The following is a 27,114-nucleotide window of genomic DNA, read 5'->3' as shown; positions in this document are numbered from 1 at the left end:
AGAGGAAGCCCTTCATCTTCAGAGAGCTGCAGTGGTAAGAAAAGCAATGCTTTGCAAGCACCTGCTCCACCTCTGTCCTGAGTCATCTTCAATCAAGATTTTTCATTAGGTGGCAAAAAGCATGTCCTCACATAATGCTGCATCAATATGTCATTTGCTTCTCATTATAGAGTGGAGTCAGCACATGAGAGCAAGGACAGTAATTTTTAATTCACCCTTTCTATCCCTGATTCTGCTGACAGGTAGGTCAAGCTGTAATCATGCTTCAAAGACTTAAGGGTGAGCGTTGAGGAACTGGATTTTAGGGCAGCAGGTGGAATCCGTTCATTAACCTCCAGCTGTACAAAGCATACACACACCTACCCATTGAGAGATGTGGCACCAGGCCCCACGGCCACAAGTGAGCCCTGCAATTACTGATGACTTGCTGGGGATGATGCACCCCAGCCAACTCGTGATGCTGCAGCGAGCAGGGCTCAAGACAGGGACAAGGGCAGCGGGGTGTGGAGAAAAAGTTGCAGAGCAAGATCTTAATGCCACTTTGATTAAAGAACTGGGTTCTGAGCAAAGTTATTGCTCATCCAGCCACTCCCTCAGACACTCTGTAATTGTAGGTGTGCAAGCACCATCAGTGTGATGGACACGTAGCAACTACAGAGCACTCCAAGACTACATCTCAGCAGTTTGCTGTGGAGCTGAGGTGGAGCAAAAATCAGCAGAGCAATATTTCCTCTCCTGCCAAGGATTTCCAGGGAGCTCACAGGACAAGGCAGCGGGGAATGGGGCTGATACCAGCATAGGTGGGGGAAGGCACAGCCCTGCTGCTCCTTGGGTAGGCACTGGAGTGAAGACAGGCCCTAATTCAGTGCTTGGCTTCGAGAGTGGTTCAAAACCTATTTTTTAAAAAAGTCTATGAAAAATACAAACTGCCATAAAAATCGAACTGCAGCCAAAGCTCCAACTCCAGGGCCAAAGCCTCCCTGGCTGTTTGTATTTTGCTAGCGCTGTCCTCACAGATACTGGCTGAACATTTAATTCAGGCTCTTCCCCTCGCTCCTGCAGCCTTGCAGAGGAAAAGGAGAGTGGGCAGGTTGGAGACAATTCCAGGAACATGTTGTTCTCCCCTCCTCATCCTGCCAGCAGCCACTCTGTGCTGGAAAATGCTCATGAAACACAGCAGGAGAGGAGAGGTTAGGTACAGGGCTTCTGAAATGCCTCCTTGGATGTACTCGGGAATTATCTCAGTGCTAAATCACACGATCATTTTTTAACGCCTACAAAAGGCTGCGTTGAGATCCCTGGAAATAGAAGCAATGCCGCAGGAGAGAGGTTTGGGCAGGCTGAAGACAGAGTGAACCATTTCCCCCCCTCCATCAGTCCTGGCCCAGTTATTTTAAAACTCAAAGTAGGCCAGGGGGAACCTGGAACCACACAGAATAGGATGCTGGGTTTGGTGCTTTGCTTACAGGAGGCTGGAAGGCAGCTGGGGCCAAAGCAGCAGATAGATGGGTGATAAATGGGGTTCAGAGGTCTTTGCAGAAGCAGTCACAGTGTCCTGGAGCCTCTCAGGGTCATCTTAGCACAGCTAAAAGAAACTCCCCTTCTCCACCAGGCCCACAGAATGGATCTTGCTGAGAGAAGTCTACAGAAATACTTTCAGAGGGATTTTGGTTCCACTTCAGGCCAATATTTTGGTACAACTCTGTTTTTTTTAACCCCAGTTAAGTCTCGTGGGATGTCTCTGTCCCACCCATCTCAGAACTTCCTGCATCCACCCTAGAGAACCATCCTGAGTCACTCCAGACACCCTCCCTGAGCCTCAGAAACAATTACATGAAGGAGATATGAGGGATGAGGCAAAAAAAAGTCACGAAGTGGAAACTTTACTTTTTACTTAAAGAACCCAATAACCTAAAATGAAAGTTAGGGTGGTAGAAAGCACCAAAGAATGAACATAGGCAAGAGGCTAAAAATGCTTGCAAAGATACCATTAAAATGATGCATTGCATGTTTTGGGCAACAACAGGACTGACCAAGGAGGGAGAGCTCCTGTACCTGCTATGGGACACAACCTGCAAAAGCGGCTGATCCTTATTAAAGTGCTTATTTTTCACAAGGTGGCCTGGTCTGTCCCCCAAGACTTGCAGGCACGAACATCCACCTTGCACCAAGCTACCAGGCAGCACAATTAGAAAGCTCCAAGCTAAAGATGATGGGGCAGCCTGCTCATTGGAGCCGTTCCCAAAATAGCTCCATAGGCATCAGAGAGAAGAACACTTAGGGTTTTGCCTGGACATATGTCTAAAAATCTCCAAAAATAGCTCCTGCTTCCCCTTTGAAAAACGCTGCGGTTCCCAATGCCTCACAGGAACTCTGTTTCTGCTCAGAGAAGCCACAAAATAAGTGAGCAGCCCAGAACTGATCTATGAGCACATCTGGGCTCAGCAAGATCAGCCTTATGGAGGAGGAAAAAAACCAAGATTTTAAACAGCATGTGTCAAATCCAGGGACCTTTATTTCTCTGGAATGGAAAGAATTTGCCAGCCTGGACAAAAAATTGCAGGCAGCGATTGTACATTCTTTCAAATAAAAAATAAAGAACACACACACAAGAGTTTGGCTCCATAAATTTCTGTCATAAGAAACAACTTTGAATTGTACACCAAGCTTTTTACAAAGCATCAATGTTAAGATGTTTTACCGTGCTCTATCACATTCTTGGCCATTTATACAGAATACGCCATACCAAATGCTACATCAGCTTAAGACATTTTTAAAAATTAGTATTAAAAAGATACAAAGGCATGTTGGCTTTCATTCGGGTTTTTTATTAAGACATGGGAGTTTTCTTTGTTTGTTTTCCTAAGGAAGTCACTAAAAAAATATAATAACTTAATTCGTAAGGACAAGATTGGTTAAAAATCCAGCCTTGCTTGCTTGGCAGCCTTCTGAGCTCGTACCTCTGTTGCTTCCATCAGTCTACCAGCTGCAGACGTGTCCTGCGGGTCTCAGCCTGCACTTCGGCTCTGTCCGTGCTCTCAGTTACCGTTTGTGTTCGGGGTTCTTGCCGCAGCCAGGAAATATTCCCGGCCAAACGCTAAAAAGCGATCTTCAGCCTAACAGGGGGTTTCAATCTGGGCCAATTTCACATGGGTTTAGCCCTTTGTCTTTTGCCTCTTTGTACATCCTTTGGAAGTCTTTAAAACGAGGGGCACAGCCTAGCCTGGCCTCCCCAAAGTGCATGCGTCCCGTGAAAAGGAAATCTCCGTCTCCTGGTTTCACCCCACACTCCAGCGGGGTCTTTATTTGTCCTCGCCAGTTCCCACTCTCCCCCGTGAGCTGAAAGACTTTGCTCTTCTGCCTGTACAGTTTGTTGACACCGACGTGAATTATGGATTCTTGCTCTTCTGCCTCATTCGTTACATCTTGAATGGAGCCTCTGATCACTGGAAACAGAAAAAGGACGTAAGCAAGAGTTACCCAAAACCCCTCTGGAAGAACCAGGTCCAAACTCAGCCTCATGAAACCAGGCAGTTCAAGGGGAACTGATTTCACTACAGCAGCCCCAGTTTGGGGCCTCTGTTATTTTTAGAGTTAAGTTGATATCAGTAACGTACAGCATATATTTGTATTTGTCACAGTTCATATTTGCAACCTCTCCAGTAAAGGGCACCCACATATTAAATTTAAATGCAAAAATAATTACATCAGGAAAACAGCATCAATCATGATAAAGAATTCTAACAAGATACATGTTTAATGCTCCCTGACAACATACTTTCTGTTCTTCAGCTATTACAGATACCAGCTGATATTAACTTCCCCTTTAAAAAGGGAAGCACAGAGAATTATTGAAACTTTTGGTCTTTCGTCAACAGTCCATTTTAGGACAGCAAGTAAAGGCCCCTCCTGGATGCACCCGAGTCTTTGAACTTCCACTTCTATTGTGGCTGCTGGGTCATTCTCTGTCCACCCCGGGGAAGTGCCAGCTGGACACCATGGTTTTGAGGTTCTTCACACCATGCAGCCCCCCTGTAGACCACATTTACTGCTGGTGGAAGGTGCCAAGAGTAAATAGGTGCTCATCAGTGTTTCTGGATGTCACATTTATGTGAGCCAGGCAAGGGGAGAAGGGAGGGGGGAAGCAACAACTCACCAAAATCACTAGTGCAGACAGCCAACAGGACCTCTGTGTCACTGCATGGTCGGCAGGGGGCTGGAGAGAAAGGGTCAGAATTAGCAAAGGACTAGATGATAGTAAATAAATAAACCAGTATTTAAATTAACCAAAAATAGAACACACACGACATGGGGACAAGTGGTCCAAAGACCTGTCAGGCATCAATGATGCTACAAGAAATGGAGGGTAACCCTGTCCCCATGAGATTTTTTTATTTAAGTAGGAATACGTCTCTCTTTAACACTCCTGCTGGGGTGTACTATCCAGCAAACACCATGCACACTCGCTGCACTTATACAAAATATGTTCTGATATTGGGTGCATTTGCAGTGTGCTCTGCTGTAAATTCAAAGCTCTTGAAAAGGCTTTGAAGATCATATGCCTTTTAAACTCTAATAGCAAGGCTTCTTTCTTACAATTTCTAGCAAGTGTTGCGGGGCTATTTCACAAGGCATTCAGTCTATCACCACATCAAAGATCCAGGAGGTTACAGAGTGGGGGAGGCAAAGAAAGGAGGAAAAAAACCCCAGCCCATGTGTTCGAGGGCGTCGAGGCAAAGCGGAAACTCGAGCCGGTATCTGTCAGAGCTCAAGCAGCACAAAGACCATTTCCTGTACTGCTGGAAACATTTGGATATCTGCACTAATCTAATCAATGCAAGAATGTGGCTCCTCTTTGTACTCAGCCAGCGATTTCTGAGGAGAAGGTACTGTAGTTGCAGTACAGATGTTTCTATAATACCCCGTTGAGCTCAGGAATTTGCTTACTATCGGGTCTGCCCTGCCCGGCGATGCTAATTAAGTCTGTCCACTGGTGGCCCAAGGATCAGAGCCCACGTCTTTCACTCGGTGTCGTCTTGAAGCAGCACTTACACGTCAGTCAGAAAAATGAAACCCCGTCGAGTGTGCCGCTCTGCCTGGATTAGTTCGGGCAAAGACTTCGGCAAAGCCAGGCTCACGCTGGAGAGGAAGCTACCGCTGATTTCATCGCCCAGCCCACGATCAAACCCCAAGCAGAGGCTCCTCCGCTTCTCACCACCCCCAAAAATTTAGTTTTTGAGCCTCAACATCTGAAAACACTTAGTGACCAGATTCCCAAATAGTCACACCCTTCCTCTCATCTGCGCCCGCTTCCCGGAGGAGTTCATCCTTTGCACTAAGAAGTACATTTAAACTGGTCGTGACAACGTGTAGCCGATGCCCAAGATGCTCAGCCATTAGCCTTGCTCTGCTAGATGGCACAAGCCATTCTTGAACAGGAGACACAACAAATCTCTTCTTTTTTCCAAGGTCCCAGAAAGGCGGTGATCCAGAAAGAAGGATTATTGACCCAAATCCACCAAATTTGCTCCAGTCAGATGATTAATACACAGTGTAACTCACTGTTTAATAGGATTAAAGAGAATGTAGAATGCACATTTCTGAGCAGGGATAGTGGAAGGAATAATTCGAGAAGGTTAAAAAGATCCAAAAGAAGAGACAAGGAATAGGCAAAATAGTTTTATTAAAGCATCTGGATCAATCAGGCATTTCTATTTGAGTCTGAATGCCTTCAGGGCCTTTAGAAATAAGTCAGCCTTTACTGGCCTTCTTTGCCTCACATACCATTCCAGCTTTCTTTTTCGGAAAAGTTTGGAAACTACTTAATATAATGAGAAGTACAGAGCTAGCAAAAGCCTGGACATAATCAGAGTACTAGAATACATTCAGTTTAAAGATATTTTAATGTTTAGACTCAAGACATTTTGATTAGTGGCTAGACCAAACACCCAAGTTTCATCTAACAGAGAAAACTACATTAGTCACCTAACATCCTACCATGGAGTTGTCTCATTCGTGGCACCTACCAAATTCATCCAGGGCAAATGCCCCCCTGCTCCAGCCTCCCTCTGCCCAGGTCACAGCCCGAGTTAGAGAAACCAAATGGAGGGAACCTGAGCAAACCCTACAGCATTTTCACACGGACAGAAGCTCTAAAACAAAGCACAGCTGATGGGCATCCTCAACATCCACAGCCGGATTTCAGACACCGGATTTCAGATATTTTGTTCTGCAAAGATCTAATAATAAAACAGCATCTTGGCCTTTTTAAGTCTGAGTGAAAACAGTCTTGGTTTAGACCAGACATCTCTGTAGTTCATCCAACACCATCAGAAAATTGAAAAAAAAAAAAATGACTAAGCCATTTTTGTTCTCAAAAGGAATGCAACACAAGCTGTTGCATTAAAGATGAAAAACAAGCTACTTTAAAAGTGGTTCCTTCCATTTAAATAGACTGACTCTGTAATAAATCAAATGAACAAATCTCCACATATACGCAGAACCAAATCATTTTAATTGTGGACTCTAGGCAAAATCCTGCATCCTTTTTAAATGCAAAAGGAAATTAAAAGTGCTCAGCGTTGCTCACACTAGATCATTACTGAAAACCTACTTCAGATCCATGCTGACTCACAGCAGTTGGGTGACATGCAAGCTTATTCAACAACCATTTACCCGCACCCATCACTGCAATACCAGACATATGAAGAACAGAAATCCTCTTCTGTGGAACAACTCCCACATCTGCATTCACAGAGTATCAAATATATCTTGCAAGCGGCAAAAACAAGGTATGCAAGCACAGATGGAAAGCGAGTTGTGAAGGATTACTGCCGAGGTAAATGGACCATTAAAAAGCAAATAACATTCACTCGCTACAACCAAAGCTTCATTCCTGTAAAGCCTCATAAAAAAACACCAAATCCTTTGGAGGAGGCAATGCCTATACTTTCTTTTGAATCACAGCCATTAAGGAATTTGTGTGTTTATGCCACAAGTTGGTGATTTTAGCGGCAGCTCAGCCCTCGTTGACTCCGGGATCGGGCGGCAGGTGTTCTCCTGCCTCAGTAGGTCAAAACGACACATAGACCTCAGGCTAAAATGGGAAGCAACCTTATAACTAAAAAAAAAGAAGAAAAAGCACTGCACTCCTGCCCAGCAGGTGAAGATGTTCATTTTCTGGAAAAACGGGCCCGGGTTCCAAACAAGACGGCTGTTTGCCGGATGCCTGACTCCCTGGGGATGTCTCAAGGGCTGACCAGGTTCTCGCGTCCAAAAGCAAGTCTATGAACTTGCAACGACAACAGTATCAACGTCAGCTGCTCTAATTCCTGTAAACTCGATAAGCCAAAGAGCCTTAATTCATACAGCAGCAGGGGAAGGGAAAAAAAAAAAAAGGAGAGAAAAGCAATGTTTTATTGAAGCCCTCTAAAGCCCAGATGCCTATAACTCAGCTCCACCGGCGGTGGCATAAAGCCTGCATTGTGCACGTCGGCTGCGGGCTCTCCTGGGAATGCCTTTGATGGATTTTGACAGTATCCTGACCTGAAGTAACCTGAGGCAGCCCTCTCCCTCCACCCCCCCAGCCCAGTCCCTCCAAAAGCGTCTCTATTCACCTCCCCACAGAGGGAGATGTAATTACATCATTCCTCACAAGCCAGCAGTCATGTCCCAGCTGCTTTGAGCGATTTGCCCTCTGAACCTGATGTTACCGAGGAGGATGTGGTGATACTAACAATAGACCGCACTTGTTGGCCAACAGCTTTGTCAAACGCGTTGCTGGTCCTCTCCATGGGGAGGCAGGAGCACTCAGAAGAGAGAGGGATGTGCCCCAAGGAGATGCTGTGAGCTCCAGAAGGTCCCCAGCTCAGCCAGCACCACGGCGTTGAGTTGTCTAGAAAAGATCTCCTCTGATATTGGGGATGGATTGAAGTGCACCTTTAGTGCTGAAATTCAGCATGGGTCTCCTCTGCCTCAAGAGCTGTGGGTAGGTGCTGCGATCCTCTCTCACAACACACACACACAACTCTAGTCCTTCCTCCTTTGGTTTGTGACATTTGCACACAACCCTTCTATCCCCTGAAAATAGGAAATGGGGGGTTATTTGAAGGGCCATCGTCATAGTTTACGATGACAGCTCCCTGCAGGACACATTCAAAGTGAGACGTGCTGGCTCTGGCTGCAGCCCTCACAGAAACCACATGAATGGGCCTGATCTTCTTTTGAGACATTTGTGTTTCACTAGCCACCCATGAATCCGACTGACCTTACCTTACCCCAAAACCAGCTTCCAAACCATAAATAAGTCTCCTCTTTCTGTCCTGAATTTTCTCAACACGCTCCACAACCTCATAGCTATCAAGAAGACTAGATGAGCCAGATTGTAGGTCTTCACACACTGTCCCAAATCTTCACTTACTGAGCCCAAAAGCCCTTCTCCATCCACCCTGCGTCTCTGAGTAGGCTCTGCTCAACACACATCGCTGCTCCGGCAGCACGCACAGGAAGAGAGACACCCTTTAAGCAGAAGTGAAAATGTTCAACACAAAGTAATTGCAGAAAACCGCTTTACCGAGGAATACCCTTTGGTTTTATGAAGAAGCTCGTGTACGCGTGCGGTGTGGTAGAGGTGTGGATGGCGGGGGAGGGAAACATCGCACTGGTTTATCTGCGCTTCCAGTTTCCGTGGCATACATCACCCACACGTTCGTATTTCTGAATAATCCTTTGAAGAGCTTTCAGACCTTTTAAGCATCAAAAGCTACTGAGGAGGCCCAGGCAGGGTTGGAACATTACTTGCTGTTAGTTCTAGGTTTAAATCTTTTGATTAAAACAAGTAGCCTTTTCTCTCGCACGCTGAACAGAAGACATTCAAATGGGTCTTGTCGCGGACCAGGCTGATTTAAGCGAAGCCAGCCTGTAGAGCAGCACCTCAAGCTGCACGGGTGCAGGGCCACAGCAGACCTGACATCAGCATTAGTTCATATGGAACAAAAAAACCCACCCACTCCCTTCAAATTCTTGCTGGCAGCTCTGTAATTGCAACCATACTGGAAAGGGCATCACAGGATGAGTCTCCTTCCTGGAAACACAGAGTACAGACTTCCGAGAGCAGATTATAAAAATAGAGATGCGGTTTCTCCAATGATGGTGCATTTCTCTGCCATTTTTCTGAGTCCTCAGCAGAAGTGACTCTGTCTCAACTGATTACTGAATCACTGGTTTAGCTGGGAGACAAGAGTTTAAGAGCAAGCATCATATGAGCGAGAAAAAAAATATCTTGCCCCGATCCTGCTTTAATTAATTAAAAAGTAGAATAAATCCTTGTAATTATTTCTTCCTAAGTTTGCCTAGGCTTCCTCTTTGAAGAGGCAAGACTTCTGCCATGAAAAACACCTCTCACAGCTCATATCCCAAATAAAAAGACGTGTTCCTTTGCACTGGAGGTGGACAAGAACTTGACAACCCCTCTGGTTTACCAGGATTTGACTAGTCATCTCTCTTCTAGATACACCTTCAGCTTCCCTCACCCCCTCAGAAAGCTCTTCCTGAGCAAGCCAAAGCAACGTTCAACCTCAAAACACCCACAACCCCCATGCCGAAACACCATCTAAACTACATCAATGCCACCAGCGAATCTCAAATTTAAAATGAACACGCTGGCTGGGAGCTCAGGCCGGCAGAGCTGCATCCAGCACACCTGCACTTAACATCATACCTGCGGCCACACGGGGAAGGAAAATATGGCCAGATGACACAGAGCATCTCCACAGCTGGGCTGGCAGTTCCTGACACCCAGTCACAGTGCATAGAGGAGCTCCCTCATTGTTCTTTTGTTTTACAGGGTCTTCCTGTCTTTGGATGGGATAGGATTACACAGTTTTCTGCAAGCACTGCACTTTTTCCAGCGTTTCAGTAGGAAAACGCCAAGTCGGGGAGCAAATGCGAGAGCTGGGCTTAAGCTGCTCCCAGCCCCTTGGTTCAATAAGCCTTGGACATGGGAGCCAAAGGAATTGTGCTTCTTCAATGGAAAGCAGGTTAATGCTATGAAAAACATACTTAGAGAGTTTAGTGCTCTCATGAAGGCTGAAGAATTCATCCCCACATTTGCTAGAAGGTTAATCTGAGCCCCTGTGCTGAGCAGAAAAGACAGCTCAGAACCAGGATCATGAGCAAAGATCAAAAACTCCAAGGCTGCTTTCTTCTACAGCCAAGATCTGGTACAGGACAAGATGGTGATTCAGCAGCTGGACCAAAATCATCATGCTGCAATGGACATTCTCCCCCAACTTCTTCATGTGAAGCAGGGATATTGGTGATTTTACTTCTTCAGAAAAGAAATGTAGTCAAAATCCAGTTCCTAGCCTTAGCTCATTTTTAACATTCAGTTCAACTTGCACAAACACACAAGTTTTTAGAAGTAACTCAGAAAACATAGACACTGGCCAAGAACAACTTAAACCTGCAAATAAGGTTAATGAAATGCAGACTTTCATATGCTGTGGCATGGATTGTGCCAAGAGAATTGAGATAATACCACTTCCTTCCTGCAAAGAAAGAATAAAAAAAGCATATTGTAAACGTCACCATCAGAGATGTGATGACCTTTGTGTTCTGAGAAATGTTAAGACAAAAGACCATGAGCTAGAAATTTATCTTTTCGCAGAAATGACTTCCAAGAGGTTATTAAAGTCCTTAAGTATCAAAGAAGCCTACTTACGTAAACAGTGTGAGGAAGAGATTTGGTACTGGGCAAGCTCCATTTGCAAGAGCTTTCAAAATGAAACTTGGCTCAGCAGCTACGGAGCACATCAGGATCCTCTGCGATTGCAGAGTCAATGCCTTTTTGCTGTTCCAAGATGCAGCACCCATCCTTACAAACGAGCTGGAAGGTCAGCTAGAAACACAGCCAGTTGTTTAAAAAATAAAATAAATAAATAAATAAAAAAACACAGAGCAGTTTTGATTCCAGCAGCATTAGACACTATTAAACTCTACCTCCAGGCCCATGCATGAGTTGCATCAACATAGGAGAAATTATGAGGTGTCATATCTTCGAGACAATTCTTTCCATCCCAACTCCTCTGGGTTGCCTATTGCTCCATCAGGAATAACTAACGCCTGTCCCAAACATCATCCCCCTTGCTCCATCCTGCCGTACTCGGCCAAGAGCTGCAGTTCAGTCTCCATCAGCACCCCTGGTCCCAGGGCAGGTTCACAGAGCCGTGCTTGGGGTTTTGGGGTTTAAGCTCCCGTGCTGCCCTGGCAAAGTGTGGTGCAGGACTGTGCCGGGGTGGGCAGCGATGGGATGCTAACAGAATGGGTGCCAAGTCCCTGACGAGCTCCTACACTTACCTGTTGCATACCAGCCCTAGAAAAAAACTCAGTTACAGTCAAGACTGTAATGTATCGCATCCAAAAAGCCCTACTCAGCAGATAAAATTTTCAGTTAAATTCCTTTTGTCTGAATTGCAGTGAAAAGAGAGAGCCCAGCAAACAAAAAGTGTTTCTCCACCTGTACTAGTCCACGCAGCATTTGTAATCATCTGCCGTTTCCTTGCTTTCTCTCTCCCCTTCCCAACTGCAATTGAAGAGAAAAGCAGACAGCAAGAGAAATGCTGGGAATTGCTCCTGCTGTATGTACACGAGACAGCAATATAAACCCATTAAAAAATGTATCTATTTGCTTATCTCACAGAAAATACCTCTCTCCTTCCTTGAACCCACCACTGCTGTCCAAGGGGGATGAGGAATGGGAGGCGCTGGGCAGGCACGAGGGTGAACCAGTTGCTGGAAGTTGGAGGTGACTCTGGAGGGTTGAGGGACGACTCTGGTCCACTCTGACCTCACAGCAGAGAACGGGCTGGGGCAGAACCTCCGTCCTGCTGCCCCATTGCACCTCCACACTGCCCAGCAGCACTGCACCACAGCAAACACTGCTACTGGCTCAAAACCCAGAAAGATTCATGGCTTGGCCCATCCCCTCTTTTTCTTCTAAAGAAAATGTCCTGCCGAAGCCTTGTAAAAGCACACACCACTCAGACCCAGGAAAACATAAAATTATAACAAATGTTTTGATGTCTTGTTGGGTTGTCTCTGACAGCTAACAAAGCCCTCAACTGAGTTTCGGGAAGCGCATGCAAGGCAGAAAATGCAAAAGGAAGGTGTTTTTCAGCCCCAGTGCCGGAGTGTCCCCCTGGCCCCGGCAGGGCAAAGGGAGAGGCTGGAGCCAGCACCCACAGCCAGGCTGGGTCCCCGCCAGGAACACAGAGCCTTCCTCCCCTCCCCACCACCCTCCTCTTCAGACCGGTCCAGTAATGCCTCCTGGGGAGCAGGGGAATAGAATTAAGTAACAAGTGGCTGGTTAAAGTTAAACCCTGAGAGTGGAATAATGACAGATCAAAGATTAAGTGAGTAGCACATGTGCACTCACATCCACACAGGTCCTTCTCCTTCCTGTTTCTAGAAATCAAATGCTTTTTGGTATGTGGGAGAGCTCTGAAGGAGCAAGGGCAGTTTTCATTTTAAAACCATGCTTATTTAATCAGCCTATTCCAAGAGCCTGTAGAAGGGCTACATCTCACACAGCGACATCTTTAATGTTATAATGTTGATCGGTTAACCCAAAAAAAGTTACTACAGGTTTTTCATTTGTTACAAGAAAAGCTTTAAAATATGTACACTTGCCGGTTCTATATAAGCCTGGACCTTTTCCTCAGTGCCCAAATCTCATATGGGATTCAGAGCAGTGCAGAGAGACACCCAAGGAGGTGCCAGAACAACCCATACAAAAAGATCCTGCCACAAATTTGAATCAGCAGCCGAAGTTACTGCTGGATCAAAGCTGCACGTCATGCGCCAGCAGCTTTTTGTCCCAGTATTAAACCTCCCAAGGCCAGACTTAGCAGACCACAGCTTTGGGTCCAGGGTGACTTCCCAGTGTCTTTGCAATATTACAGTGTATGTTTTCTGGTTTCTACAACAGATTAAGGTGAAAGAGATTTTTTGTCCTGCAAATCAAGGCCCTAACACTGGAAAAATTTGGCCCATGTCTCCATAAGTTTTTTATTCCTCGGAGAAGGTGGGGGGCGGGAAGAAGAATGCGCTTCCCCCGCCCTCCCATCCCTTCTTTAACTACAGCCTCAGGAATTAGCAAACTAAACAGTTTTGCAGAGCAAGCACAGAGCGTTATTAAAGACTGCCAAGCAACTCGGCTGGATTGCAAAGCTGTTTGTGGGACTATCTCCTGCAGTACATAAAGGTCAGAGCAAAGCAGAGCCCCAGCTGCCCGGACAATACACCTGACTGCTTATTGGTTTTGACTGCCCACTGAGTTGAGAAATAAGCTAACGGCATTCGTGGCCAGTCTAGCAAAAATAGGCTATTTTCTTGCCCCCTCTCCCCTGCAGCTGTGTATTTATCACTGCAGCTCCATTGTCACCTCCTCTGCCCACTGCAAAACCAGCTACTGTCCTGGCAACATCAAAAGACAAGCGGGGTCAGAGGAGACTGCTGTCAAGCTCATTTTCTTGGGGGAAGGAGAGATTAAATTAGGGCATCCTTCCAATTTTAGGTTGTTTTGTTTTGTTTTGTTTTTTTAGGTGAAGACTTCTCAGTTCAACATTTTTCACCTTATTGAAGGTCAGATCCTGAAAACATCACCCCAGCTCAATTTAAGAACATGTAAGAGCATACACATTCCCCAAGCATCAGAACCGCACTTCAAAATCAGTTCGCACAGGAAGAAACCCAAAGACTTTGCTCTCAAACTCTCCCCCAGGTCAATCATTTGCTGCCAATCTGAGCACTTTAGATATATGAATAATTAGAGCAGGTTTCTACCTCTTTAAAATTAATCTCCCTCCAGGCTCTGTTATACAGCAGCCAGCCTGATCAATGCAGATATTGATCCATGACACCCAGTTCAGCGCTATGCTCACAAAAACTAGCTTAAAATGTGCTTTTTCAAATCATATAGAGTTAGGGAATGCTGTTTACTCTTTTGTACAAGGTTACTCTGTGTCTAGTTTTGTCTCATCATTTACCAGGGGAAAAGCCATGAAAGTTACTATGGAAAAACTTCCTACAAGGAGGGTGAGTACAAAGACTATTCAGAAAATAACATATCCTAAAGCAGGAGTGTCAAAATGGTCCCCTATGAGGCCTCTAATTGAAGTGTATTTTGAACTGCATTCAAGGCTGTTTTCTGGTGGTTTTCTCTTAAAACTTGCTGCTGAACTTTTAGAGAGAGACAAAGCATGTCAAACAACAGCAAGCCTTTAGCTGATCAGTGAGCCCACCTTACAGGCCACCTGGACAACATGTACTCAGGGGTACAGCCCAGACCCCAGGGCTTCGCTTTGCTGCTCATTCCGCATTTCACCAGCAAATCCTGCTGGGAGGAGTGAGAAATCAATTCCGTTCTGTGCTAATCAAACCAGACCCCACTCAGATTCACTTTTTCCCCTAACACAGCTTAACAGGTAGGAGAGTTTTATCCTGTGCAGAAACTGGAGGGGAAAAAAAGACAAAGCAAGCTGGTTTTCTCATCTGACGGGGGGTATGGGACACACACCGCAGCCACGCAGCACGGTGCCAACATCTCGAATAGTCACAATGACTCAGGCAGAACCTGTGCTAAGCATAAAGGTCGCGGGTACTTTCAATTTAAGTGTTCCAAGTCCCCCTTTCCATCCCCTCCTCTGCTAACGCCAGCGACAACCTGACCACAATTTCCATATTGCGAATACCTTGGCAGTGAGCGGGCACACACCGGCCACGGCTTCCCAATCACCGGCCTCTGGGACGAGGAAAGAGAACGTTTTCACTCCGTCAAGAAGTGAAAAATACACCAGCACATCTGCTGCTTCAGGCTACAAAGCTGAGCAGAGCGTGCAGACTCCAAGAAGCAAAAAAATATATTAGATATTTGGAAGAAACCAGAGGAAAACATGAGATCAGGAGCCCACGAGCTGCGATGACAGAATTCCTGCAGAGATTGGTGCCCACCTCTGCCAAAGCCCAACTACATTAAAGATCAAAAGTTAAGAGGGGTGCTTCAGAAAGCCATTTGTTAGTAGAAACACTGGCACGGCCCAAATACTTACGAGCTTTCTTAATTTCCAATCTGTTTTCTCAGGCCAGTGAATTAGCAGCATACAGGAAATAGCTGAATACTGGTTTTGATTAGTTAACTGGATTTATCCAGTTTTGCCTTGTTTTTCAGATACTCCTATCTATTAATATTCTCAGCCAGGTACCCAGCATTAATAAAGAAAACACAGAAAAGCGTTACTGGAACCTGCATTCGGTCAGTAGATGCCATCAAGATAAAGGGCCGTTTTTGTTAAAGTTTGACTTCTTTACTACACATAAGTGGATGAGTAATGAAAGGGCTTTCAATTTACCTCCTGAGCTCTAACAACCGAATTATAGACATCACCATGAGTGTGCAATGGGAAAAGCAAACTACACAGCTTACATAAAGCTGGATCCGGAGCTCAGATGTGACACTCTAGAAACCCAGACTTTAGGCAACAAAATAAAGGTCATTTGGTGGGACAGGGGGAAGAGTGTTCCTGCTCCAGCAGGGGGATTGGACTGGATGATCTTTCGAGGTCCCTTCCAATCCCTGACATTCTGGGATTCTGTGTGATTCCTCTCCAAAACATTTGGTCAAACCTACAGATTCTTGTTTCAGATTAGTTGAGCAGAAGCTGAAGAACTTAAAAAAGCAAATCACTCTCAAGGGACCTTCACCGTTTTCACAGGAATTTAATCCAAGCAGCTTGCTGCGGTGCAAGGCAGACCTAGACCTAGACCTAGACCTAGACCTAGACCTAGACCTAGACCTAGACCTAGACCTAGACCTAGACCTAGACCAGGCACATGCTCCTCTACAGCTGACACTCGTGTGGGTCAACATCTTCAGAAAACTTCTAGGAACTATATGGCCAAACAACACTTTTGTCAAAACCTCCATCTACTTGCCACTATAACAGAAACCCAGAGTATTCTCCTCTACCACAAGCAGGAAAGATTAGAATCAACAGAATTCAACAACTTAAACAAGTTCTACTGCTTCTCAAATGGCCTCAGGCCAAGATGTCACAGTGCCTCAGTTCTTCAGCTGGGCAAACACCAAGGCTTCAGAGCCTCACCACCAGCATGGGCTGAGCTTAATGGACCATCCGTGTGGATGGGAATGACAGAGGAATCCAATTCAAAACCTAATCTGAAATCAAAAGCACTTTCGGTCACCCATGACTTTGGTATCAAGAGGAGAATGCAACAACCCAGATGTCTGAATTGTCAAGGTGACCCTTCTTAGGGACTGCTCACATAAAAAGGTGACAAATATTGCCTTTGCACCTCCTCCCGGCTTAAGAAACTACAAACCCCCAGAAGTGCGGGGTTTTTTTGCTGGTTATTATCACAGTAAAAACCATCTCGTACCAAATATCAGCAATCTGAACTAAAACAGTGTACAACAAATACCTCAATCCGGTACAAATTTCAGCATTCTGAATTAAAACCTATCAGTATACTACAAATAGTTGCTACAGTTAGGGAAGCCTTAAGATGATAATACAATAGGGCCAAGAAAAGGGTTAAAAGCCCAAAATCTGAAAAATGTTAAGACTACACTGTGTCATTCAACCTTCCCAAGAAAAGGAAAAGGCCAATTCAGAACCTTTGTGTGTTTTCTACTGAATTATTTGCTAGATTCTGATTAAGTGGGAAAGAATGACGGTAAACTAATAAAACTTGAGGTTTTCTAATTAAACCACAGGCACCCTGCCAAGCATTGCTGATTTGTTGATGCACCCTGCAATGTCAGGGCTCTGAGGACACAACAGGTCATTAAAGTATTAAACAGATGACTTACACTCTTTAATCAGAGCTGAGATGCCAGGTTAGGAAGGGAGAGTAAACTCAAGGGCAGAGTACAATAATTATCACCAGGAAACAAACACGGGGAGAGTGGAGAGAAGTTGTTAGCGAGTAGTTATTGCACAAGGAAAGGGCTGGATCACCGAGCCCCACACCTGGGTCTTTTATGATCGTCATCTCCCCCGCTCTGCAATTACAGATACAGTGATATTTGGGATTTTCAGTCCTCCTTTGTCAGATGAAGCCCTGCGTGAGAGGTGCCTCTGCCTGGCTCTGCCGGCACATCTCAGCCCCATCTGCAACACCTCGCACGTCCCTGTCATCCCTTCACACCTCCGGCCTCTCTGCTCAGCTCCCTCATCTCTCCTGTGTGCAGCAGCCAAGTCTGTGACCAAGGGCCAGAAGTATGTTTGGGCAGAAATACAGAACCTTAAATCCAGTTTTCAGCTCCTTTAAGCTCAGTGTTTGCCTCTGGCTTGAGCCTCCTCGCCGATGAAGAAGTCACTGGTGATTTCAGCCAATTGATTGTGAATTTCCCCTCCAAATGAATAGCTCAGTAAAGGGTATTTGGAGGTTTCATAGAAAGACTAGAAGCAGCTCCAGAAGAAAGGACGTCCATGAATGGCAAAGAGCCCCAGATATATTGCTCTATAGCAGCCTCACAAGGCAGCTATTTGGCAGTTTCCCCAGACATATAGATATTTATAGGAGAATAAAAGTGCTCATCTGACTGAGTAGTGGAAAGAGTCATGTATGGCATTTTCATCGTGTTTTCACCCGCCCCCCTCCCCAGAGTCTGGGGATCCAAAAACAGGCAAGAGAAATAATTTAAAATACAATAGAGATCCCTAGTTTGCCCTGAAGGCTCTGCTGATGAACTATTAAAAAGCTGCTTCTGTCCAAACAAGACACTTGGAGCGTGAAGCAGATAGCCCACCACATTGTTTTATAAGACAGCTCCGAAATCCGACCAGTGTCTGTTACAGCTGAAAATACAGCAGCCACAGAAAAAGTCATTTAATATGCCTGTCAAAGAGGAAGGCTGTAATTGGATTCACTCCTCAGTTTGACTTCTGAAAGTCTCTGAAGAAAATTCCCATCAGCTTTAAAAATCTCCAAGATTTTATGTGGAATGAAGAGCCCTTCTTTGTAAAAACACAGCAGTTTGTGCCGGTTGGTGATGGTAAGTGTGCCAGCAGCAAGTCCTCTTCATTTTAGCAAAGCTCTGCAGAAACTATATCTACATGCAAACTAAAACCAGCAGCAATTAGCATTATTTCTCACATATTATTTAACACATATGCAAAAGCAATTTCACTTTTTTTTCTTTTCCAAAAAGTGTAGGACTTTTCTTGGTGAGTTTAAGTGACTTGCTTATCGCTAGCCTGCCTGTGTCTCCATTCTCACAGCCTGTCAAAGAAAGAAGCACTGAATCTGGGAACATTCTCCAAATAACTGATTAAACAATGTATTTAATGTCTTCTGCGATGGAATTGTACTACATAGCTGACATTCTGTGCAGCGTATTCATCTTTGCAGGAATGATCTTATTGGGAAAACAGCTCTGCAGCAGATCTACTTCTTTTGCCGCAGTTGTACAATGCCGAAGCAGAGAAGTCTGCTTAAAATGCAGAATCCTCGATGTTAAGCTACAACTTGCATAGGCAGCAAGAGGAAAGAAGGCAACTTAAATATTTGAATATTTGTGTTGATAGGTTTTTTTGTTCTAATGGCAAACACGCCATCTATCAGTTACTGGGGTTACTGCATTAGCCCTCAGCTCTTGCTGAGTTAAGAGCTGTTCATCTCAGCCCAACTAAGATCTGCACAATAAAGAAAAAGCCACATCTGAACTGGTGTGCCACCATCTAAACGCCAGCAGGGCAGTGACTATGTACAAATATATAAACATATAAATCCAGAGTCCTATTGTGGAAGGGAGCCAGGGGAGGGGAGAAGAGGAGACACCAGTTCTGCAACCACTTATCCCAAACAAGGACGAGGGATGCCATGAAGATACAGCTGCAGTTTAATTAGCCACAGCACTGCTTATCAAGCAGCATCTCAGGCAAAGCATATGGCATCACTGCCGCAGAATCTGGGCAGCCTATGCAGGGCGTCTCAGGCTCTTTTCGCATTGGGTTGTACCCGGGACCAAGTCACCTCCCAGGTGCTCTGAGGACTCAGCTCCGCTGCTGCGGGGCTGCCTTCGCTCCTGCCGTTCCACAAGACAAGTCTGTTTGCAACCATGGCCTCCCCACTTAAATCCCTAAACCACAAAACCTCATTTGGGACAAACTACCTTAGATCTGCTGTTCCTCAGGCTACTCTGGAAACCTCCCCCTCCTCGGTTTTGGGGGTAAAAGCTAGAGGCAATTCTGAATGGAGGAGATGCATGAACCAGATACCACCCACCTAAAGAGAATTTCCCCTTCCCCCCGTCATCCTTCACAAGTGCTAGTTTTTCTTCTTCTCAGACCGTATCATTTATTAGCATAATTAGGTTACACCTAGAGCTATTGTTCCCAAATGGTATTTAGCTTGCTATTTATTATCAGACTTTACAAGCTTGTAAGCTCTTTCAGTTTGCCCACTCCCTATTCCTATAAGCTTTCCGGTGGTGTAAAACTCCTCCCTGCAAAACTTGCTCTTCATCATGACTGAGAGAGAAGACAAGACTGGCACTGTAAAGTATTGTCATGGTGTTGAAGAGCTCTGCCATGGCACAGTAATGCTGAAGAGAGTGTAGCAAGCAGAGCAGAGGAGGAAACACACCATTTTCCCTGTTTAAAATGCAATAATTAGGTCAGCAAGTAGCAGTAGTTGCAGAGGGGAAAAAAAAAAAAAGCAAACATGGAAAAGGAGCTCCTCCTTGTTTAAATGTTTATTATTCCAAACATGCAGCAGGGTCTTAAAAACTGAGTTAAAAAGTAGTTAGAAAACTGTTACAGCAAGGCTTGGAAGGCCAGTTCACGCTGGAGTTCACTACAGGGTAAGGCCAGCTCCTGTGATTCACCCCGCGCCGGCAAGGGGAGAATCGTTCACAACGTAGCCCTTAACAAATCGCTTGGAATTCAGCCTATGCTACCAGCTCCCAAAAAACTACATCAACAACAAAAACAAACCAAAACAATCAATTCTTCCGCAATAGCCTGTTTATAAAACATGTCCTTAAAAGCACATGAAATTCAGACCCAACCACTTTCCCACTCACTCACTCACTCTGCCATCTGTTATGCATCCAATACAATATGTGAAAATGCAACCAATATCCCAGAACTCACCGGAAACTGTGTGCAAATCAGATGCCATCCCCTTGCTCATCAATTCGTACTGGAAGCCTGTAATCTTCCTGCTAATGTCCTGCTGAGGAGTGGCCTCAATGAACAGCCCTCCCTGATCATAGCCAAAGCAATACACTTTACCGGGGCTGCGATCTCCGTCTCGGACCAAGAGTTTCAGTTCTCCAGTTTTTTCCAAATAAATATTTGCTCCTGCAGAGTCCTTGAAGGGCTTTATGCAAACAGTCAAATGTTTGTAAGAGGCAGGTGAAGTGTTGGGTCGCAGGTTGACTATGAGTGCTCCCGTGGGATACATCCACTCTATTGACCCTTCAGAACAGCGGAGGTAGACCTGTTCAACATCCTTCTTGTGAGACTCGTGAGTTAAACCACTGGGGGAAGAAAGAAAGAGAAAGTTAGAGAAATGACGGAGCTGGTAATGTGACTGTCATAACCTCAAACCTTCAGAGACCCACATCAACAAATACAGGAAGCCTATGAGGGTGTTATTAGCCCATCCAGCTCAGCAGCGGTCAGAAGTGCTTGTCTCTTGCAAGACTGCAACCTTAATATTATGAGACAATTTTAAACCATCTCCCAAAAGAAAAAGTCAAACCACCAGTAATTGACTTCAAAATTAAGTAGGATATAAGCACATGATCAAAAGCAATTAAATTACTCCAGCCTCAGTTACTGCCCATCAGCTGAGCTGTGGCAAATGACTTGGCGCATACTAAGTAAAACACGTACACTCGAACTCCCTTCCTGGTGGCTTAAACCAGCATGTTCTCCAGCCTTGCAGATCGGACTCCACCTTTTTTTCAAGTACTTTGTTCCCCTTCCAAGTCTGTATTCCCAATGGATCTGAAACTGGGAGGGATGCCAAACTCACCCTGTGAACTGGAGCAAAGGGATGCTCTGGGTGATACTGATACCCCCCTGCCCCAGCTGGGCAGCCCAAATCTGCAAACTGGGAGGTAGGGAGAGAAGACATCACACTCTTCAGTGGTAGCTGGGGAAGTATTGAACTATGCTGCTTTCTTCGGTACATGTACCATGTTCCCCAATTCTCCCCAACATGAGATTTAGGCATAGCTTATCACTTTATTGCCCAGCTACCAGCAGACACACAGCTACACGTGTTCAGCAAAAAACAGAACACGCAGCCAGTTCCTATAACTGGGATGCAGGGCCACCACCAGTCCTGTGTCCTCAGCCAACACCATGACTAAAAATTAACACTCCAACAGCTGTTTTGAGGACCAGTGACCACAGAGATGGGACAGGAGAGTCACGCGGGGATCCCAGGGCCAACTGCAGCGAAAGGAGAGCAAACTGCCATGCACAAGCAGGGTGACTAGTAAATCCCCGAGATTTGCTTGTCTGTAGCTTAAAGTGGGGACAGCTCTAACCAGCCCTTGCTGCCTGTTGCTGATGCTGGACCAACCCCACAGGTTCTTCACCCAGAGTGACTCAAAGCACTAATACAACATTGCATGCTGGAGGCACTCCAGTTAAAAGAAAATGTTGTAGGACACCTGGTTTATTACTTGCAGTATTTGGGCCATTAGGCAAAAATCCATTCCCAGTCTCTGTCCTGTCACAAACCTATTATATGAGTATGAGCAAATCACTTCGCCACCAAGCTTGTTTCTCCTTCTAGTTCCCAAACATCAGCATCTTTTATTCTGTGCCTGGCGAGCACCACCCAAAATGAGACCCTTGAATAGAGCTCATGGGTCTGCTTTGTAGTACTTCAGAGAAGCTTCACAACATTCCCACTTGTGGGCAGATGAACCAAGACAGGGAAAAAAAATAATGAAAAAGTATTAAGTGATTCGTCTGAGGTTACACAGGAAACCTGTGGCAAATAACCTATTTTATTACAGTGCAAGTAATGACATTAAGTTCTGGTTTCTCAACAGAAACCTCCAAATACACAGTTCCCCACCCCAAAGTTATATTCAGGTGTTGAAGAGGGTTTAAATTCAAGCCAGCATTTAGAAAGTAACAAGAAGCCATGTATAAAAGAAGGGAAAAAAACCCCATATGGTTTGCATTTACTGTTGACGTGACTCATTATTGTGAGTGTCAGTGTGACCCACTTGATAGAAGGTTACACAAGGAAGCTCAGCAAAATAAGGCATATTTAATAACAATAGTGCCTGCAAACATGTGCTTTTGAATAATCTTGAAAGCCACATCAAGAACACAGATGAGGAGAAAAGAGGGACAAGTTTTTGACCTTTAGTCTCTTGCCCTCAAATTCAGTAGTACTTAACACATTCAGGAAACTTAACTTTCAATGGGATATTTCAAGTTGACTGTAAATCCACATCTGGTTCACAAAATTGGTTTTCACCACAGCATGCACAAGATGCCACTCAACAGAAAACACAGCAGTCCGTTTATGTGCAAGCAGTGAATAAGTAAAATTAAAGAGTGTAAAGCTTAACCCTCAGCAAAGGGGCAAAAAACTACCCTTACACATCACTTGTTATTACTCAAGACATCAAAAAGAGCTGTAAAGGTTTTGCAGGACCTATGCTGGCAAATTCCACCCTGAAGGTCGAGTGTTTAAACAGAAGGAAGATACCAGGGGCAAAACTCTGAACTCATGCAGTGAAACTGCTTTTGCAAGTGATCCCAACAACACCGAGGCAGCGAATTTCTGCCAGAGAAAAAAGCCTTCGCATTCATTTTGTTCAAACATTCATGCTGTTCAAACAAAAAACAGGGTGGACTCTGAAATTATGTTCTGAAAGCCAATTATATCCCACAGGCAAGAGTGATGCCATTAGACAGATACATCAAGCACAAGTACCTGTACACATTAAGCCTTATATTAAAGGATGACTCAAAAGTTAAGCAGATTTCAAAATACCTGCTCACATTACCTAACAGCAACCACCATCATCCAGTAAAACCTGTCGCTTTGCTTTCTGTCAAAATGACATGTCACCACATTGAGAGATTGTTTAATGTCATGTTCTCACTGGCCAGTCATCAGACACATCATATCCACAAACTAATGGAGGTCCAGAAGCCTTATTTTTTTTCCTCCCAAGCTCATTTGAGTTTTTGGTTGGTTTGTTTGGGCTTGTTTTAAGTATATGGGGATGAGATAGGGCAGGTGTTTCATGGTTACAGTGATAGATGAACCACCCATCCTCCCTTTCAAATGTGTGCAATTTATTGGGACTTATTTCTATAGCAACTACTACTTCCTCATACCAATCCATGAGGACACCCTGAATCACTGCATTTGTCTCCTCACTCTTCTCCCTTTCTGGTTTCAGCCACCCCCTCTGTCTACTCTGAAAGACCTGTCGCTGTATCAGTGCAGTAAGCTGTTGTGCTCAAACATGCAACAGCTGTTATTTAAAGAGAAAGGGAGCAGGAGGAATATTCACACTATTTACTTTAGCTATTTATTTTAATTATTCATTACAGATGCTCTGAAGAGCCCTAGGAGCGCCCATGTTCTCCCAAACCCCTCAGCGAACACAGGAAGCTTTTGCTCCTAATTTGGGGTATCTAATTAAGGATGACAAGCTGGAGAGCATTGAGACTTGCCCAGAGCATCCACCAGTGCAGAGGGCAAGATCAATGGACATTACGCAGCCACATCAGAGCTGAATTCTTGCTCCTAAAGCCTACGGTCAAAAACACCAGACCAGCATATTCTCAGCAAGTCACTCAAACACTTTTGCTCAAAGCATCGAGAGGTCATTGCAGTACAAAAACCTGAAGTTACAGCAAGAGTAATAACCAGACACACACCATAGTGAAGTTTCTGCTTTCTTCTGGACAAAGCTTTCCTGGAAGCTCTCTGCCAAGCTATTTATTAAGGTGCTGCTACGGCCTATTGAGGGTACTTAATTTGCAGGTGTCAAGCTGTGCATTGCATCAGATTTCCCTTGAAGCATGAGGGATACCTATAGCAATCCTACTGAAGCTCTTCATACTGCTCAGGGATATAAGTTGGTCACTTGTCTGCAAGTTAATAAGAGAAAAAAAATAAATCATATCCAGAATATTCTACTTCTAAGATGACTGCTTTTAATAACATGTATATAAAGGTGAGAAAGCACTTTGGGGTTTACTGTAGAGATTACTACTAGCCTCCCAAGTCTGCCTGCACAAGACAACCCAGAACTTCTCCATAGGAAGCAAGATTACTGTTTGGCATCCAAGCCTCCAGATTTTTCAAAATTAAAGTAAAAAACATCATATGACTTCAAAACATTATATTCCACATAAAAAGTCCTTTCTGACCCATATAGCTATTAGTATCCACACTGAAATATGTAATTAGATGGTATTTACTGGTACATCAAATTACCTTTCCTTCCTGACTGCTAGTCTTTTAGGACAAAGCAGATTATATTTAATGGCCTTAGGACTGCCAGCATTTCTGATGACACCCGTTTGCTACCAGTAAGGCCAAAGCCAGCCTGGGTTACCTTATCCCCCCCAGGACTCCTGTCCACCTGGACTCCCCCACTCAAGTGAAACCATCCAGACTGAACTGTGTGTGCCAGAAGGTAGATCCTCCTTCCCTGTGAGCCCAACAGCATCGTCAGGACCTGCCACCACTTTGGCTCCCCAGAGCAACAACAGGCGAGTGAGACCAAGCTTGCATCATCAGTTTGCCCCAAACTCAGTTACAGGAAATGATATTTCACTTCCCCCCCCGCCACCAAATGTCACCCCCTTAGTTGGTACCCAAGACATTGCTTATTCCAGCCCTGCTCAGGGGGCGTGGGTGGTCACTGCTTGCTCTAAGAAAACAGGACAAAAATAAGAACCAAACAGGACAAGATTACAGGGTTTTGTCATAGGTCCTTTAAAAAACCATGCTGTGTGGTAAGGTCTCAGTAAGTACACGCAAGTAGGGATGCTTAGGGACGCAAACAGGTACAGCTTTGGTGGGGGGAGATTGGCAAAGCAAAATGACACAACTAAGATTTTGCCACAGAACTAACATGTTTGGTCCCTATCGAGTGGATTACCAGGGATTAACTACGCAGGAGTTGTCAGAACAAGTTCAGAAAAAAGTAAATATCAAGCATCTGTATGTTTCAGACAACAACAGAAAATAAATTATTACGTTTAAAGCCAATCCAGCTATTTCCACACTTTGAATTCCTCCTGCTCCAAAATACCCCACTGATACAAGCCAGCCAAACTTTTATTTTATAGAAAGTCAGATTTGTGCAGAATATTCAAGTAAGAACATTTTACTCTCCAAGTAATTACCTTCCAGCCGACAGAAAGCCTGATCCAGCAACACTTATTAGCAGCGTTGCTTTTTAAAGCTATGAACAGTGGAGGAGGTCACAGACCCAACCACACACGTTAAACTTATTACAAGCAATCAAAGGAAAGATAATTTGGGAGATAAACACTTGAGAACTGGAGAGCTTTCACAGCTAGCGCAATTAGAATAAATCAGGAGCGAGGCCACCGTGCCAGCCCCCACTCCCGGGGCTCGTCATCATCATCATCATCATCATCTCCGCGGGACGAAGAGCGGGAGAACTTCCCGGGAGTGACACCGGGGGCTGCGGCTGAGTGCGAAGTGCCGGGCGGGGGGAGCGGGGCCGGGAAGGGCGCTCAGCCCCGGGCAGGGCCGCCCTCGCCGCGGCGGGAGCGCTCCACAGGTGCACGGCATCGCGGGGCCAGTTTCAGCGGCTGCGGGAGAAGCCGGGGGAGACAGCCGGGGCTGCCCCGAGCGCGGCGCGGCCGGAGCCGTCCCGGCCCCGCTGAATCCCCGGGCGCGGCCGCGGAGCGCTGGGGACCGCGGGGAAGATGGTCGCGGGGAGAAACTTCTCCGTGGCAGACACGGCACCGCCCTCCTCCTCCTCTTCCACAGCCCACCGAACCGCGCTGCCGGGCACAGGGGAGCCCAGCCCGCCCTGGCCCCTCCATCCCTCCCCGCTCCGGGGCCGCTGCCCTGCGCCTGTTCGCGGCGAGCGCGCCGAGAGGGGCCTGCTCCCGGCAGGGGAGGAAGGCAGAGCGCCTCGCAGCCCCGGCTCTCCGCCTTCTGCCACCCCCATCCCCGAGCCCCGGCCGGGCATCGCAGCGCCCTGCGCCGCTCTGCAGCGGGAGGGCTCTCCCTTTTGTTTTCGGCACCAACTTCTTCCTCCGATAGGGCGGGGATGGTCGTGGCAGCTCCCGCTTCCACCCCTTTCCTCCCCATCCCGGCGGGGTCCCGCCTCACCTCCCCTTCCAGTTGCACAGGTCGCTGGAGTACTGAGCCGCGGCGCCGCCGCCCAGCAGCAGCCGCAGCCCCAGGAGCAGCGGCAGGAGCCCGGCGGCCGGGGCGCTCCGCATGGTCCCCCCGCCGCCACCCCCCGGGCCGGTGCGAACGCGATGCAGGCGGCGCGGAGCGATGCGCGCAGCGCCCGGGAACTCGCCTACATGGCGGGGAGCGCAGCAGGGCGGAGCGGCTACCCCATGCCCGGCTCCGCGCTGCGCCGCTCTGGCTCTGAAGTTTGCACCAGCTCGCTGCGGGCTCCCAGCTGAGGGGCGGGGAGCGGCCCTGCCTCCCCGAGCCGCCCGCAGAGAGCCGGCTCCTCCTTCCCCCATCCCTCCCTCCCTCCCTCTGTCCGCCGGCGGGGCCCGCACTTGCTGCGCGAGCAAAACGCGGCGCCGGATCGGGAACCGCCGCTGCCCCCCGGGCACGGCCCGGCCCGCCCGGTGCCAGACGCCGCCGCTGCATTTCCCGGCCCCTTGCAGGTGCCCTGGCCCGGGGCGGGAGCGCTCCCGCCGCCGCAGGGTGCCCGCTCCTGCCCTGCCCGCTCCGAGCTGTGCGCTGCAGGGGTGATGCCCAGAGAGCCCGCTGAGAGCAAAGGGTTTCCTTTGACTGTGCAGGGCACCGGGCCGCTCCGTCTGCGCTGGGGAACCCATGGATGCCTGTCCCGGGCAAGGCGGG

General features: G+C 46.5%; 1 protein-coding gene across 1 annotated transcript; it reads right to left on the bottom strand.

Annotated features, from left to right (window-relative positions):
- Window positions 1–2,497: 2,497 nt before the first annotated feature.
- METRNL (meteorin like, glial cell differentiation regulator) lies at window positions 2,498–26,683 on the bottom strand. Its single transcript, XM_082067147.1, has 4 exons — window positions 26,401–26,683; window positions 20,178–20,566; window positions 4,157–4,216; window positions 2,498–3,446 (listed from the first exon to the last, which is right to left on the bottom strand). The coding sequence occupies exons 1-4, from the start codon at window positions 26,511–26,513 to the stop codon at window positions 3,130–3,132; spliced, it is 879 nt and encodes a 292-aa protein (XP_081923273.1). The 5' UTR covers window positions 26,514–26,683; the 3' UTR covers window positions 2,498–3,129.
- Window positions 26,684–27,114: the final 431 nt, after the last annotated feature.

Source organism: Streptopelia decaocto, assembly GCF_964273445.1.
Source record: "Streptopelia decaocto genome assembly, chromosome: 16".
NCBI lineage: Eukaryota > Metazoa > Chordata > Aves > Columbiformes > Columbidae > Streptopelia > Streptopelia decaocto.
Note: the sequence above shows the minus strand (reverse complement) of the source record. Positions and strands in the feature narration are given on the sequence as shown.